The sequence below is a fragment of the Denticeps clupeoides genome, chromosome 18 (assembly GCF_900700375.1).
Source record: "Denticeps clupeoides chromosome 18, fDenClu1.1, whole genome shotgun sequence".
Classification (NCBI taxonomy): domain Eukaryota; kingdom Metazoa; phylum Chordata; class Actinopteri; order Clupeiformes; family Denticipitidae; genus Denticeps; species Denticeps clupeoides.
Window position 1 is genome coordinate 18546294 of NC_041724.1, and position 17448 is coordinate 18563741.

The 17448-nt window shown below is 41.8% G+C and overlaps 1 protein-coding gene across 5 annotated transcripts in view; it reads right to left on the minus strand.

Annotated features, from left to right (window-relative positions):
• nlgn3a (neuroligin 3a) overlaps positions 1-17448 on the minus strand; it is a 121310-nt gene that overhangs the window by 18811 nt on the left and 85051 nt on the right. For all 5 annotated transcript variants that reach the window (XM_028959833.1, XM_028959831.1, XM_028959830.1 and 2 more), the window contains one exon: positions 12331-12516. In XM_028959833.1, the coding sequence (XP_028815666.1) occupies positions 12331-12516 (186 nt within the window). The remainder of the gene's footprint in view (positions 1-12330; positions 12517-17448) is intronic.

Genomic DNA, 17448 nt, shown 5'->3' on the forward strand with positions numbered 1-17448 from the left:
CCTTAATACTGTATCTGAAATCCGAAATTCAGCCTTGGTGTAGACGTACAGCCACATTGAGATTTCTCCAAGACGCGCCATTTCTGTGTCTGTAGCTTTAAATGCTAATGAGAGGCGGGATGAGGTAGAGAGTGGCCAATAGAGGTGAGTGTGCATTTGGAAGATGCCACAATGTTTAACGCAGACAGGAAGTCGTGTCGATGTTTTTTAACAGAAAAAAATTAACCGACTGATATTTCAGAGTATCATGTAACAGAACTAAAAAAACACATTAGTGCTTATTTTTACATCCAATCACAGAGCAACTGCAATGCTCCGCATATTTGGAAGCCATGACGGCCGGTGGAGATCATGTTTTAGGGGAGGGGCGGGAAATTCTCTGGGAGGACAAAGCATGAGAAATTAGATTTATTAACCTTTCCCCTTATGTCTGAGTTGCCACTCTCTGAACGGAGAAGCAGAATGGCCAAAGCACACGTTATACATATCACCATCTCCAGCCACTAAAGGACAGGCTAGGGGAACTAGTATTAATATTAAATAAGCATTAATCTTAACATTAATATTTGAGAAAAAAATTTCATAATAGGGGAGCAGCAGCCTTCGTATCTGTCTCCATTGCCTTTTGCTGCATGAATCGGCAATGGAGTTCCTTGGCTAGAAGACTCACAAAGAGTCTTCTTTTGCCTTCCTACCCTGTACATGCCTTGTAGAGAACATAGGAATTTGCCACCACCAGGTCCAGCATGTTGTAAAATACAGCTACTGAAAAACATCTCAGGACTCTAACCAGAAAGTAAAAAACTCAGTAAATCTAGTGCTAAAGTACGCATGGCTGTGGTATGGTTACGGGTACAAACAAGCTGCAAAGATGCCGAGAGATTACACTGCTGCCGAGGCTTTGGCTCTGCTGCAAAACATGGACTTAATTTTCAGAGCAATTGTACATAGTTTGTTAGAAATGTAAATGTAAAACACAATTACCAAAACGGAACATTCTGCTGATGCTTGCATTGTTTTATATGCTTGGTGTCGCGTGCCGTTGTGAGTATCAATCTTTAATCTTTGGATGCAATTCAGGTACAACTTAAATGCCCACCGGTGTGGCATCTGCACAAATGTACAAACACACAACGATATTTCGGGTAGGATGTGACCAGAGAGCTGAGAGATTCAGGGTTGAGCACTTGTTAAATATCACAAGAATCACCTGTCACCATCAGGAGATGATGCCGTGTGTTGAGGGTCAAGTGACACATACAGAATAATGTAAACTCAAATATCATAAAAGTGCCATGGATCTATACCAAACAGCAATATATTTATATCAGTTTATAAATTTATATTAAGTTTGTGTTTCCACCTTGGTTTGTAGTTTTGGTAGTATTTTGTAGAATTAGTAGTATTAATTTTTGTAGTGCTGGAGTGCTGAAATAAAGAACTAAAAAATAAAACCAATATATGCCATCAGAGAAATGCTAATGCTTTAAGTGTGTGTGCAAGGGAGAGAGAGATGGGACGTGCTGTTCCGCTGTCTCTGCTCTTTGTGTTGGGACTTCCTGTGCAGGTGGGGCGAAGGAAGAGCCAAATCCCCCTTAAACACAGGCAGGCCTTGAGTTGACTAATAATACTGCTTTTCACACTGAGAGATAAAGAGAGAGAGAGAGAGAGAGAGAGAGAGAGTAGAGGGTGTTTTATCATATTAATTCATCAGGTGATGCTTTGTGCAACAGTCTAGGACATGTGGGAATATGAAGTATTTAGCACATACCAAAAGTGGTCCAAGGATGGATGGGTGCCCACAACTTCTAAATTGAATCAAGCTGCCACTCATGACAGATGCCAGAATAGTGCAGCCCAGTGCAAATGGCTGTGTAGCTGTAGACTGGTCAGGCTGACCAACACATGCCCAACAATGGAAGCGCTTACAATTTTCAGAGGGCAATAGGACCCTGAAGCAATGCGAGAGAGTGTCCTGGTCTGATGAATGTTTTCTTTTACATCTTCTGGATGTCTGGGTGTCTGTTCTTCGAGACAAGATGTACTATGCGAAGAAGAAAAGCTGGTGGAGACTCTGTGACACGCTAAACAATTGTAATTTCATATGGATATTGTTCCAGACTACATACACGCCTTCATGGAAAAAGTATTCCCTGATGACAAGTGTCCTCTTTAAGCAGGATAATGTACCCTGTCACACTGCAGTGAATGTTTGAAGTGTACTGTGGGTACGGAAAGTATTCAGACCCCCTTAAAGAATTGTTGACCCTTTTTCAGATTTATTAACAAAGGTCCTAAGTATAGAGACCGTTCGCTCAGTATTTACTAGAAGCACCCTTTTGATCTAATACATGAGTCTTTATGGGAAAGATGCAACATGTTTTTCACACCTTGATTTGGGGAACCTCTGCCATTCCTCCATCCTCTCCATTTCTGGCAGGTTGTATGGTAAACTTTAGCTATTTTTAGGTCACTCAAGAGATGCTCATTTGGGTTTAAGTCAGGGCTCTGGATGGTCCATTGAAGATGGTCCTTCGTTACAAAGGGTTCAATTTAGGGGTTCAATGGCACTCAGTAAAATATGAACTGTTCAGTCCACCTGCACAGTCCAATACACCCTTATGGAATTGGTCCAGAAATGTCAAGTCATTGGACATTGACTTTCAGGGATGGTTTTCGTGCATTGATGCTTACAGTTTAACAGGTTGTGGGGCTATGGTTTTTCTCTGTTCCAAGGCCGCAGAAGAAAGCACGTCTCCACAGCAAGCATGTAAGTCCAATTACTGTTGTGCCTCCACCCACTCATTCCCTCGAAAAAGCTTTTAAACAGACCTACCATGGTACCTCGCTCAACAATCCTTAACCTGTGGTTCCTGTTCGCTGTCATTATTGAACAGACATTACTAATTCTGCCATTCACACTGATATGAGTAATCAACACATCAGTGTTGATTACTGAAATCAGACCAACAGAGCAGCATTTTACCTACCAAGATAACATCACAGTTAACATCTCCCACTTCCCTCCAGGGAAGCGGTAATCTGGTTAAACATCTTGTTGGCAACAGCAGATACCATGTACTGAGGATGAGCTGAGAATAAACTAGACCAGGGCCAACACCAGATGCAGTTGTAGACAGCCTTCACTTCCCAGAAAGGCTTGCTAGACAAAGAAGGAAAGAAAATGTGCGGGAAAATGTGCAGGATGGATGTAAATAATTGAATGTTGCGTGTTGAGATGTGTGTTACATGGGGGTTAAACACAGCGTAGTGTAGGTGGGAGGTCAGGCATGACTACATTGCATGGTGCCAGAAAATAAGAGCAGCCACATACTTGTTTATCAGTAAAGTCAAAATTGGGTGTATTGTATTCTTACTCCAGGCCGAATGTTTGCCAAGTGTTTCTTCTTCCCGTTTTGGCAAAAACTTGGCACATTATTAAGACGTGTGCACAAACGCAGCTCTTTTGCTTTATGATAAGAATGGGTCATCTATACATTTTTTTACATCATGGTCAAAATTTTCCCACACCCAAGACATTGCCCACGTTGGCGCTGTAACCAAAATGCATTAGTTTCAAGTCTGCACCTCCTCACCTTTTTTTACGCTAATCATCTGAGCACTTTACCGTGCCAGCCTGTGTAAAAACACATCGAGTTTGGTAGTAGCCTAGTGGGTAACACACTGGCCTATGAACCAGAAGACCCAGGTTCAAACCCCACTTACTACCATCGTGTCCCTGAGCAGGACACTTAACCCTGAGCGTCTCCAGGGGGGGACTGTCCCTGTAACTACTGATTGTAAGTCGCTCTGGATAAGGGCGTCTGGTAAATGCCGTAAATGTAAAGTTTTATCACTTATCAAGGTCATTTTTTGCCTTTATCTTGCACTCATTCCCATCTTGTTTGTACAAACACAGCATCTCCAAGAGGCAAAGAGGTTTACTGAACATGGTATTGATCACACACTACTCGATGAGAGAAATGGTGCCTCATCTTTAAAGAGATATCAGGCTCCCTCTCAGCTGCTTTTAAAAAGAAATGTCTCTTTCAAAGGAAGAGTGGTTGCTTGCTTTGTTTTGAGAAATTCTTTTAGCTTGAAATGGCAAGGAGGACAAAACACAATGCACAAGCACTGGTCCAAAAGAAACCATACATAATGCCTCTGCTTTAATTATCAGCATTGTCAATCTTGGTGAACAAATGCTGATCAGAATCAGTGAAGAAAGGAGAATAAAAATGTGGAAAAAACTCCAAAGCCACATTGACCCAGGGGTGAGTGATGCTGACATCTCCAAAATGGAGTCATTCAACTGGACAGTCACCTCTGGCCTGAACCACCATTTTCAAAATGAATGATTTTGGTGAATGAGTGGTGAATGATTACAAGCTGATTCTAGATGGTTAAAGTTGAATGATCCAGTTCAGCATTTAAACCTGCAACCATTCAATTACGGGTCTGTTTTCTTACCCACTAGGCCAACACTGCCCATACACTTAACTCCCATTGTGTCCTTGAGCAAAACACTTAACCCTGATTGTCTCCAGGAGGACTATCCCTCTAACTACTGATTGTAAGGTGCTCTGGATAAGGGCGTCTGGTAAATGCTAACTTAATTCCAATTCTTTTCATTTCCTTCACCATTCATTCCCATGTGGGAATGTGGTGTGATATCACAGTGATGTGATATCACTGACTTCCACTGGTTCCCTCTTTGTCCATTACAAGTCATCAGCTGATTCCAGATTATAGTTATCTACCACAACCTCAATACTACATCAAAATATATAACTGGACTGCAATAACCTCTATATGCCTTCAACTTTTGGATAAATCTCATTGAACATCGCAGGGTTATCCAGTGCTGAGCTGAGGCTTGGTTCCTCTCAAGTTGTCTTCCTTCAGGGAGTTTTCCTTTATTTTGTTGCATTTGACTTCCTGGAGCTGCTGAGGGCAGAGTTTGATGCTCCATCACCACACCCAGAACATCCAGGATCCAGCACAGAGGGTCTGTGATCCTGGCTGCACCTCCTGAGGAGGTCCTGGTAACCAGACCCTCTCTTTTGTCTGTGTGTGTGTGTGTGTGTATGTGCGTCTGTTTGGCGTCCATATGCCGCCCCCACATCCCCTCTTTGTGTCCACCAGATAGTGACTAAGCAGCGGGGGGAGCTCCTGACCCGACTGCGCTGGTCCAGCCAGGGGGATGCAGTATGGGTTGGGGGCTCCTCCTGAGGGGAGAGTGGGAGGTTAAGCGGCAGAGCCGGGTGCTCCCGGTAGCCAGCAAGCAGGGCGGGTCATGCATTGGGCCTGGGTCCGCCTCCAGAGGGGCGGAGCACCACAGAGCACCTTGGATGGCATGAGGATCCAGCTGGGACAGGCAGGAGGGCCTGCTTGTCCCAACCGGACACAGAAGGGGCTGGTCACACTGGTCACACGAAGCCCCCACACTGGCACTAGGGACGTACAGCGGAAGGGGCTGCATGTGCTCAGAAGACACCACCCTGGGGTGCAGTAAACGGTCGCCGGAGGGTCTGGGACCGCCTCCCTGTGTGGTGCAGGGAGGAGAGCTGGTCACACTGCCAGCAGAAGATACCTCCAGGGGTGCAGTAAGCAGTCACCGCAGGGTCCGGGAAAAAGTTGTTTGCCTTAGTGTTGGCTGTGGAATATATTGAGGAAGAGACATAGTGGAATAGCAGGACATCCAGGCATTAGAAAAACATATGATTGGGTCACACATCACTTCTTCTGGCCTAGGTTGAAATGAATGTCATACGTATTAAATGACTAGACAACCCAACCAAAATACTTCTTTACAATTACATTACATTTACGGCATTATCATGAGCGACTTACAATCAGTAGTTAGAGGGACAGTCTCCCTCTGGGTTTAATTTCTTGCTCAGGGACACAATGGTACTAAGTGGGCTTTGAACCTTGGACTGTGTCTTTTGGTTCATAGGCAAGTGTAAACCCCAGTAGGCTACAACCTCTTTGTTGTTTCGCTTAAATTAAGTATTGATCCGATTTCACTCCAGATTTTCTCACACTGGCAATACCAGGAAAAAACATAAATCATGATATAAAATCAGTATGAGAAAATATATTGTGGTCAACTTTTTTGCATTATCGCTCAGGCCTACATATATTTAATGAAGGCTTTTATTCTCATACCGTAAGGCTTTTTGATTATAATATTCTAGACGTTTGAAATTATGAGATGTCTGTTAGATGGTATTTCATTAAAGCGGTAAAATACTGGGCCCTTGTTAACAGTGAAGAGTTGTCTTTGCAGTTAAAGCACTTGGCCTTAAACTCTGGATGGGCACATAACATGAAGAGGTGTTTCACTTTCACAGCTAAACCACCCACCACTTGATGTCAAATTAATCTAACACACATCACAGCATGCTATCTCCCGCTATTTCCCTCATTGCCCAATGAGAACACGAGCCCCGGTCAACAGCCATGTGAATTATGTGAGCAGAGATGCCTGTCCAGGCTGCACAAAAAACCCATTCATCATAACCACCATCAGCGCCGCAATCATATCCCCTGTTTTGCTCCTCATTGGGCTTTATTGTCACTTTCATGATACAACACAGATAAAATCTGAACTATACCTGCTGCTGTTCCTGCAGCATTCTTTATTCATTCTGCATTTTGTAGCTTTTGTCAATGGCAGAGAGATGGAGGCATAACGTCACAAGACCTGACACTTACTGCAGCTCTGTAATAAAAAAATGGGGGCAGCATTGAGCATGTGCATTTATTTTATAGTCCTCAATAACCCAGACGTCTTAATAAAAATGAAAGCTGACATGGGCGGGAGGAATCCTTCTCTCCAGAAGCCCCTGCCCTGTTTTAATGTATGAGCTGCTCCATTATAAACGGGTGCTCTTCCTCTGAAGCAGGCTTTCAGCCTGATTACTTACTGTAATAGAAAAAAAAATGCGTGTGTGTGTGTCAGCGGGTTGGGGTGACCTTCACCATCACTGTTGGTTGCCTCAAATACAGTCATACACACATACATTTGAGACTACAGCCACTTAGTATTCTGCTGTTGTCTTGTGAAGCCATCACTCATTTTACATCATAATTATTATTAAGGAATAAAACAAAGGCAAAGCAGTACGTTCAATTAGAGGCAGTCTGATGCCAAGCTAATAATAACACATGAGTTCAGCTAATGACCTCACACTTATTCTTCTGGAAGCAATCAAAGGCCAGTGAGGAGCTGGTACAGTCCTCTGTGGGAGCGTAATTGTTGAAAGCCATTAAGAGGACCGTTCAGAAACACTCTTCCACTGAATGAGGTGGTGCTTTACTCGGCATTTTCTTAGGGACATTTCTGATGAACTCCTAGGACATTTTCAGTTTGTGACTTAATGGCTGAATCTGAATAAAGCAATCAATGCCAATGAACAAGACATGGACAAGATGCCTAAAATGTGGGAGAGAAACATGGAGGAATAATCAAGCCTCTGTTCTTGCTGTTATTGAAGATCTACCTCACTTACTAACTGAACTATCCTTTCTATGACATCATTTGTCAGCTCTTAATCTCATTGCACCATGAATCTGAATAAATGAATCTCATCTGCACCATGAAGATACAGTAAAAGAATAGGAGTGGCCAGTTCTGCAGGTGATGTATGGAGATGTGTGGAGATCAATTGCCGCATCTGATTTCAGTGCTCAGATGCTTTGGACGATGCATTTGTGGACCGGATGTAAAATAAGAAGTCTTACAAGGCTATTCCAGTTTGGATGATCATCATGTTCTGTGGTCCAATTTAAAAGGGCTACGCTTCATGATGCAAAGCTTTAGTTGTCTGTACGCTCAAACATCTCTTTTACTAAGCTGTCAAAGAATGTGTCCCCTGAATTGAGAGATCCCCCTGACTATCAACAGCAGTTTTGGGTTCCAAACAAGCTGCTGGTCTGGGAATTACAGTCCCTGACAAAAGTCTTGTCGCTTGTGTACAAATTGACCTCAAGTACGGCTGAAATATATTTCTAATCAAGATTTTTTTACAAAAATGGCTCATTCTATTCCCAACAGGTTTTGTAATAATGTTTCAGTGCAAAACTAAACTGTCAAAAAACTGTCTAATATTCAAAGCTTGGTAAAGCCCACTGAGTCAATTTTTGCAAAGACATAAGTGTTGCGTCTTGTCATATGAGCTTAATCTGTGACTAATAATGGATCAATTAGGTCTCAGGTGTGTAGAAAAAGAACCCCAGAACCCCACTAGACCTTCACATCAACTGCAACTAGACCACTGCAAACATGCCTAGCATTCACCCTGAGACTAAAGTGTTGATTATCAAGAGTTGATCCACTGCTGATGTGGAAGGCACCTTCAATGTGTCTCAGCGTCAAGTACAGAGGATAAAAAAAAATTGAATAGACTGGAGACATTTTTGACAAGCACAGCTCAGTCAGACCCCGCAAGACAGCTGCTCGAGAGGACCGTTTGTTGGCTGGAAAATCCAAGGCCGGCCCATTTTCCACTGCAGCAGAGCTCCACGAGACCCGGTCACCTGAAGTCCCTGTGTCAACCAGAACAGTTTGTCGGATTCTGTCTCGAAATGGCTTCCATGGTTGAATCAGTGCCCAGACGCCAGCACTAAACAAAAGACAATTGAAAAAAACAATTGTGTGACATTTGCCAAGGCCCACAGTCTGCTAAAAGGATGGATGCTGGAAAAGTGGCAGAAGGTGGATTTTTCAGATGAATTTTCTGTTGAATTACACCACAGTCACCGCAAATATTGCAGGGGACCTACTGGAGCCCGCATGGATCCGAGATTCACCCAGAAAATAGTTTGGTGGCGTAAAAATCATGGTCTGGGGTTACATTCAGTATGGGGGTGTGCGAGAGATCTGCAGGGTGGAAGGCAACATCAACAGTCTGAAATACCAAGAAATCTTAGCTACCTTTTATATTCCCAACCCTTAAAGAGGCCAAATTCTGCAGCAGGATGATGCGCCATCACATACTTCCATCTCCACATAAAACATCCTCAAGGCGAAGAAGATCAAGATGCTCCAGGATTGGCCAGCCCAGTCACCAGACATGAACATCATGAAAGAGGAAGCATGGAAGACGAAACCAAAGAACATTGATGAACTCTGGGAGGCCTGCAAGACTGATTTCTTTGCTATTCCTGATGACTTCATCAATAAATTGTATGAATCCTTGCCAAAACGCATGGATACAGTCCTTCAAGCTAATGGAAGTCATACAAGATATCAAATTTGGATCTCACAGCACCACTAATTAATTTGCTGACATATTTTTGTATTTGCAGTAAATTTGTTCAATTTCTGTATAGGCGACAAAACATTTGACTTTTCTGTCTTGATTAAATGATAAATCTATTTTAGCTTTTCATATGAACTACTTCTAACACCAATTGATTAATTAAAAGTCAGTTAATAGCAGGCGTTTCTACAAAAACGATAAGCGACAAGACTTTTGTCAGGGACTGTAGTAGTGGGTACTGAATACGGTGGTCCATAATAATAACTTCTCTCCCTTGTTCTGGGCAACTCCTCATATTATAAATATATTTAAGACATCTTATCGGAAATGTTTTTAATGTTGGTTCGGATGAACCAACTCATTGTCCTGTGTTTGGGAGAGCTGGTGTGAAACTGACCGCTTAGGAATTCTTTTGTATTGACAGAAAAAATCCACAGTAACTCAGTATTCTCTCTGGCAGTGTGTGCCAACTTTTAAACAGCCCTCCTCAGCCACTTCCTGTATATGAAGGGAAGAAAGGCCACATTGAGGGTGACAGAAATCATGGCAATGTCTGATTGAAGGGCTCTAGCAGTTAGCATTAGGGACATCAAAGCCATACAATGCTTCCAGTTTCAATTTTCACAGATCTCTGAAGTTTACCCAGTCCTCTCTTATCTCATCTAAACCAAGTAGGGCATATATTTCCATTCAGAAAAAAAAGCAACATCAGTAATATCCAATTTACTGCAATGTGGAGAGGCAGTATAATAACGTGCTACACGGAGCGTGGCATAACAGGGTATGAATAAAAATGCATTAATGGTAAAAATTCAATCCAAAGCAGTCATCATTCATTTAAGGGAATTCAGTCAATTAGTAACACTTTGATGCAAATTGGAGAGGGCAAATGTGCCAAATCCCTGGTAATGGGAATCCAAGTAACCAGTGAAATGACCTTCTAGAGGCCGTGGATTTCTGTACTACCACGGACATTGAGCCACTCTGGCATCTTCTTATTCTGGCCTCTGGCAGAACACCTGATCCAAGGTTGGGTGCAGATGTCTGAACATACGTAGAAAAAAAGCATGTGATCTGAAGCCCTTCCATCTTGTGCTAAACAGTATAGCCTTCGGCCATGTCACGCAATGTCTGAAGTTAATGACAAGGTAGTTATAAATCCAGCAGGCTGCAGACAGTATTAGAGTATTTGAGTATTGAGAAATACCATGAGTATTTCTCACTCCGTTTTCCCCCTTAAACAAATGAAAATGTATTGTTGTACAGTGGAAAAAGAAAATACTAGGACGGTTATGTGGACTGCTTACGGACATATAAATTAATAAATCTGATAAATTAATAAATACAGTTCTTTATACATCCAGGCTGCTAAACATTAAACCTGCCAAACGTCATCTAATGTGCAGTTACCCACAACAGTAGTAAGATGGGCTTTTATACAAACATTATACAACATTTGTACATATTCCCCTGAAGAGTCCACGAGTGCACTGCAACTGAGAAGACGGATTTCAGTCAAAGACTAAAATGACATTAGGTTGTGTTAGATTATGTTGTGTTTATGGCTGTACATAAAATGTGTCGGATGGTAGATTGCCAAGAACCCTAAAGACTAGGCTGAAAATGTGAGAATATTTGTCTTTTATATCTGCTCTAGATAAACATATAACACCAAAATCTGTACAATCTCCTTGTATTAATTAATGCAAAAGTATTGCAGAAGAAATCAATCAATCTGTCAGTTTTCGAAATTAGTCATCCTTAGCTCATATTTAAAAACAAATGTTATCTTCCTCATCATGCTTTAATTTAAGTTAATAATATTATATATCACATTTATATTCAAGAACTAGTCACTGCAATGTTTAAACCTGTATTGAGTAGACAATTTTGCCAAATCAAAAAGGAGACAAAAAAGTAATTTATTGAATCATGTATTTATTAAAAAAACATACAACGTGGCAAGAGTTCAGTTCACACATCAACTAGTGACTGAAATAATAATGAAAAAATCATATAGAAATACAGATAAAAAAAATGAATTCAGACATTTTTTCAGTCATGCTGATATTATGTACTAATATACTGATTATGTTCAAATCCTGCCAAATGTATTTTTGCCAAAAATAAATAATTGTTACAATAATGCCTAACAAGTACCTAAACCAAGATGCTCTCAATTTTATATTCATGTTAGTCATGCAAATCCAAATAAACCACCAATCCGCAAAAATCTCAAACAAGTCTAAAGAAAAGCTGAGTTCTTCATCTTTGTTCTATGGCTGTCCTATAAAAAAAAAAAGAAATGGTTATATGTGGCAAGAGTAAAATATAAGAAAATCACTGACACTACAAAACCAGACACACACAACTTAATAGAAATAGTATTCATATATTTGATTTAAATGTCTGTGTAAAGGCATAAAGGATGAAATAATGAAATAATATTCAGAATTACAAAAAAAATTAAACATGGTTTACTTACATTTAAGATGAACTGAAAGTCAAATAGATTCACTGATAGACTTCTGAATCCTCCACACATTTCACTTCCAGGGACACCACTACTGGGTGGCAACATTTGTGTCAAGCAATCGGGCAGGGAGAATCCGACAGAATTGTCAAGGTATAGACAGTCGTATAGCAATAGTCAATCAAGGATTTAGAAAGCTAGCAGCAGTGAGTGTGAAAAACCAGCAATGAGCAGGCAGCATCCAAGATGGCAGACGGCTCTTTATATGGGACATACATATAGTTATGTTCTAATCATGGCAGTATTCATTTTTTTCTACACTTTCTCCATTTCCACATCTCGAAATTAACTGAAAACACACCAAATTGCAAAGCTTAAGTGAATATACAAAATCTCATATCATTTATCAACACATCTAGTCCTATTTAATGAATAATATTAACAGCATCAATAACAGCACTAATAACGATTAATAAGGATTGGCTTGTGCTCATAATGCAGTTTCAACAAAAAAAAATCTAGTTAATCGATCTGTACTTATAGAGTACAGTACAGTTACAGTTATCTTTAAAATAAATCAGCGCCTACCTTCAGAGTGATGGGACAGGGTGAGGAGACTGACACAGGAGGCACCAATTCCGGATCCAAAGACGGTGATACGATTGGAGTCTCCTCCAAAGTCAGCAATGTTCTCACTTATCCATCGGAGAGCCTGAATCTGGTCCAATAATCCATAGTTGCCTTTAGCGGCCTGGTCACCAGTACTGAGGAACCCTGGAGAAAGGAAATGTTCTACAGTCAATGCCAATGACAGCCACAGCTTCACTCTCATGTAATTGATGTGTTTTTATCCAAAAATGGCAAGATAGTACTACAGTAATGACACTGGGCTTCAACCAGCTGCTGACCATCATCTCACCATGGTTGGTCATGCTGTTTCTTCTTCCATGAAACAGAATAGATCAATAGATCTTACCAACCTTGGGTGTGACCTTGCCCATGACATCAGGCCGACTGCCTCAGAAACAGCCAGTGACATAGAAATTGTGAGGCTTCTGCATTTGTTATTTATCTTCAGAGTTAATAATTCAACTACGAACATATCTGCAATGATCAAGGAATATCCTGTCACTCTTCACTTCTGACAGTTAATAAATGAATAAAAAGGAAATCTATTTCATGTTTACTCTCTGCTGTGAGGCAAATAGGAGACATTTAATCATGAAGATGTATTAATCATGCATGTGGATAAAAATTGAGGATTTATGACGACTCTCATTAATAATGATATTGGCTTGTTTGGCCTCTGAGTGTCAGGTTTAAGGGGAACTGCAGTGCCATTGCAACATTAAGTGTGACATGTAAACAAAGTCATATTTAGATATTAAATACACACTATATCTGTCTGGAGTTCATGCTTCTGTCATAATAAACATATAATGAACTGCAGTTTTTATAATCATGAGGAAAACCCAGTTTTAATCTATCTAAAACAATGGAAGTCTCCTGCAATGCTCAGGTTGGTACAAAAATCAATGATGTTGAATCTGGACCCTTCAGAGCTCTGTTGTGAAGGTTTTCTTAAAATGAACCCATGTGATGAGTAAAATAAAATTAAATGGAAATTAATTAAACATTCAGCGTTACTTGATGCAGGGTGAGAACAAGTTCATTCACCAAACGGATATAGAATTTTCTTGCTAGAAAACCAATTACAACATATGCTCAGTCAGGCAACCACCGATATCTGGATGATTTCAATAACATAAAAAATAGCTTATTTTACTGCATGGTACCATCTCAAATCTACTCCGTTCTGGCCTAAAAGAATACTTTAAATCCTCCTGCTACAGGAGCAACATCCCCAGATTCTTGGCCTCCTCACATGCGCATACTTCTGCATTTTTAAATGAGGATGAATCATATCTTGATTGAATCGAGACAAAAGAAGGGTTTGTCGACAGAACTATCATGATGTGCATTTCTTAAAATGTTCCACTGATAAACGCTGATTAAAAAGTCTTTGGCTCGGGACTGAAATAACGGACGTAAAACTGAAAAAGTCTGAACCATTGAAAGAGAACAGAATCTGCACACACTGTATAATGTTAGCAGAGCACACATGTACTCAGGCTGGGAGCGAAATGCATGAAGGCGCTGTGTAAACACACAGTGTGGTCTTTGAAAAAGGCCAACTGGCTGATTATTGATAAAGGAGCAGCAGGAAAGGAGCTGTAGCAGGAAGTGGAGCAGAAGACAAATGTGTCAACAGATGGTCCCTTCTACAGCACCCTTGTGGAAGGCGGAGTGTTCAGTGGTCGGGAGGAAACCTGTGAAAAGATGCGCTCTTAACACACAGAACCCAGACACAACCAAAGGGAACATTGGAGCGGTGGTGGCCTAGCGGGTAAGAAAGCGGCCCCGTAATCAGAAGGTGCCTCTGAGGTGCCACAGAGCAAAGCACCGTCCCCACACACTGCTCCCCGGGGGCCTGTCATGGCTGCCCACTGCTCACTCAGGGTGATGGTTAAAAGCAAAGGACATATTACACAGTGTGCACCGTGTGCTGTGCTGCAGGGGCAGTGGTGGCCTAGCAGTGGTGGCCTAGCGGTTAAGGAAGCGGCCCCGTAATCAGAAGGTTGCCGGTTCGAATCCCGATCTGCCAAGGTGCCACTGAGGTGCCACTGAGCAAAGCACCGTCCCCACACACTGCTCCCCGGGCGCCTGTCATGGCTGCCCACTGCTCACTCAGGGTGATGGGTTAAATGCAGAGGACAAATTTCACTGTGTGCACCGTGTGCTGTGCATCACATGTGACAATCACTTCACTTTATCTTTTATTTATCTGCAGTGTTTCACACTGACAATTACTTCACTTTCACTTTCATCATGGGAATACGCATTTGTAATGTTTTTCCTTGGGACAACACTACATTTTTTACACACCATGTAGAGTAGTCAGTGTACAGTTTGTATAACAGAGTAATCATGCCGTTCCCTCAAATGCGCAGTCATTAATATCTAAACTGCTATTAGTAAAAGTGAACACGCCCCTAATGAAAATGTCCAAATTGTGCCCAAAGTGTCAGTATTTTGAGTGGCCACCAATTTTTCCACTGCCTTAACGCTCTTGGGAATGGAGTTCACTAGAGCTTCACAGGTTGCAACTCAAATCCTCTTCCACTCCTCAATACTCAGATTTTGGGTTTATATGTCTAGTATTTCAAGCCCTGTGAGATCTAAAGGCACAATGTACAAGGCTGTAGGTGAGTCCTACAAGACAAAATGTTCTACAGTTTCTATACAAGTCTAAAAAAATGGCAGGTGACAACTGCCATCTTTTTGAAACCAAAACTGCCGGTGCTGCCCACAGGCTGCATGAGGGCTCAGTAATGCCTCTGTCTACCGTCTGACGAACAGGGACAGCCTCAGCAGTGTTGATCTACAATCCTCGTCCCAGGCAGCAAAAATGTCCATATCTCTCGAGTGAAGCCCCTCACAGCTCCTTTGCCACAGTTCTGTAACGGTCTCCTTAGTTCCCAGGCTCTCACCCTGACTCTGCCCCCTTTGTCCAGTGATTAAAGTGAAGTGAAGTGTGAAGTGTAGTGATTGTCATATGTGATACACAGCAGCACAGCACACGGTGCACACAGTGAAATTCGTCCTCTGCATTTAACCCATCACCCTGAGTGAGCAGTGGGCAGCCATGACAGGCGCCCGGGGAGCAGTGTGTGGGGACGGTGCTTTGCTCAGCGGCACCTCAGTGGCACCTTGGCAGATCGGGATTTGAACCGGCAACCTTCTGATTATGGGGGCGCTTCCTTAACCACCAGGCCACCACTGCCTTTTGTTGCCTGTTGTTGCAGGGACGTCACCTCAGCGGGGACGTCACCGCTGTATTTGCTGCCTTCATCTCTACTACGTCAGGGATGAGTGGAACAATGTTTCTTCCAAAACGAAGCATTAGATTATTAAAGTCCAGCACTGCCCCAGTGAAGGAAAGAGGTCCAACCCCTGACAGCTGACCAGAACTTAGAGCACGGTCTGGCACTTGCACGGTCTTCCACTTCTCCAGCAATGGCACCAGCTCCCTAGTCATGTCCCTGTTCTCTGCCAGCCCTCACACATTCCACCCACCCACTAACTTACAGTTACTTAACTTACAGTGACAACACGATCCCACATTATCAAGACAACAACATAAGAATCACATCATCTGATCTCATCTAATCTGATTCATAATAAATTAATAATAATTAATAAAGATTTTTCCAATATTTATTTTGTTCAGTCCAAATGGAAATAAAATGTCAGCACATGCATCTCAGTGTCACGAAGACAAAGAAAGAGAGAATCCAGGCTCAGGTGCTTTGAACAAAAAAAAAAAAAAACATTTTATTTAAACTGGACAGACGAACATATAGATCTTTACTTGGGGCAAATGAAATTGAGACGGGGAAAAGAAAGGTTACACTCACTCAGGGAACACACTCGCCAAACTTGCATGTGCACACACACACACACACACACACACACACACGCTACGGAGTCACAGTGACTCCATCAAGACTCTTGGCCGCTCAGGAAGGGGCGGGGTCATCACTCTGCAATCGCCCCTGGGAGGATCATTAGACTCTCCACCAGTTTTCTAAACATTAATAAATTTTAATATTGATGAGCTGATGTTAATATCAGCTCATATGGTGAATTAATATATAATTTATTTAAGAAGGGCTCAAAACCAGACCACATAAATGCATCATGGAGAGGGAGCTGACTGATACAGCAGTAAAGGTTTAACTAGAAACCAAAATTCCATGGAAATGTTGATGGGCCTGTTTGTAGCATTGGTCGTAGTAGCGGGCATGACCTCCAGAGCTGGTGTAAGCTGTAAGATTTGCATGTTAGGATGCTTATGCTAGCATGTTAACATCAAAAATGCAAACAGGGCGTGGCCAAGACACATCACATTAAATTTGGTGACATTTGGAGCATGTTCAAAAATTTGCATGTTAACTAAAGTGTAATAGAACCAGGTGTTCCTAATAAAGTGGCTGAAGGACCGGGCGGTCTTAATAATGTGGCTGATTGAGCAGGCATCTTAATGAAGTGGCTGGTTTAAGATTACATTGAATTAGTACTACTTGAAGGGGCCCCATTTTACAAATGCTACCAATGCTAAAATTAGCATTCAATGCATTCCAATGGGGAATTGACCCTGTTTGAGCATTAATAGCTCGGCCACACCCAGTCCGATCGCTTATAAAAGTAATATTACACCTCACACAATAAAGTATTCATTTTTGACGTATAGCTTGCCAGTGTGCGTGCTTCGGTACGACCCGCATTAAGTGCCGAAAAAGTGGCTGAATTTTTTATTTTTTTTTCACCCATTGACACTTTTTGGTTTTTTCAAAATTGTGCGTGATCTGTACGTCAGACAGAAACAAGCCATATGTCAAAACGTCAGTCTTGGCGAGATCTACAAAACAACATCAACTTTGTATGTCTACCCATCTGGAGTCCAACAGTGTCCAAAAAAGTCAAATTTTAGACTAGAATAATAAACACGTTCCGAAAATGCTTTTTAGGGAATTGCGCATGGACCGTAAATCCAACCAAACCAAGCCATAAGTCAAACCATGCGTAAATAAAAGCTGCATGATCCGACATGAAATGCGTGTATGTGCGCTGAACCGTCTCAGC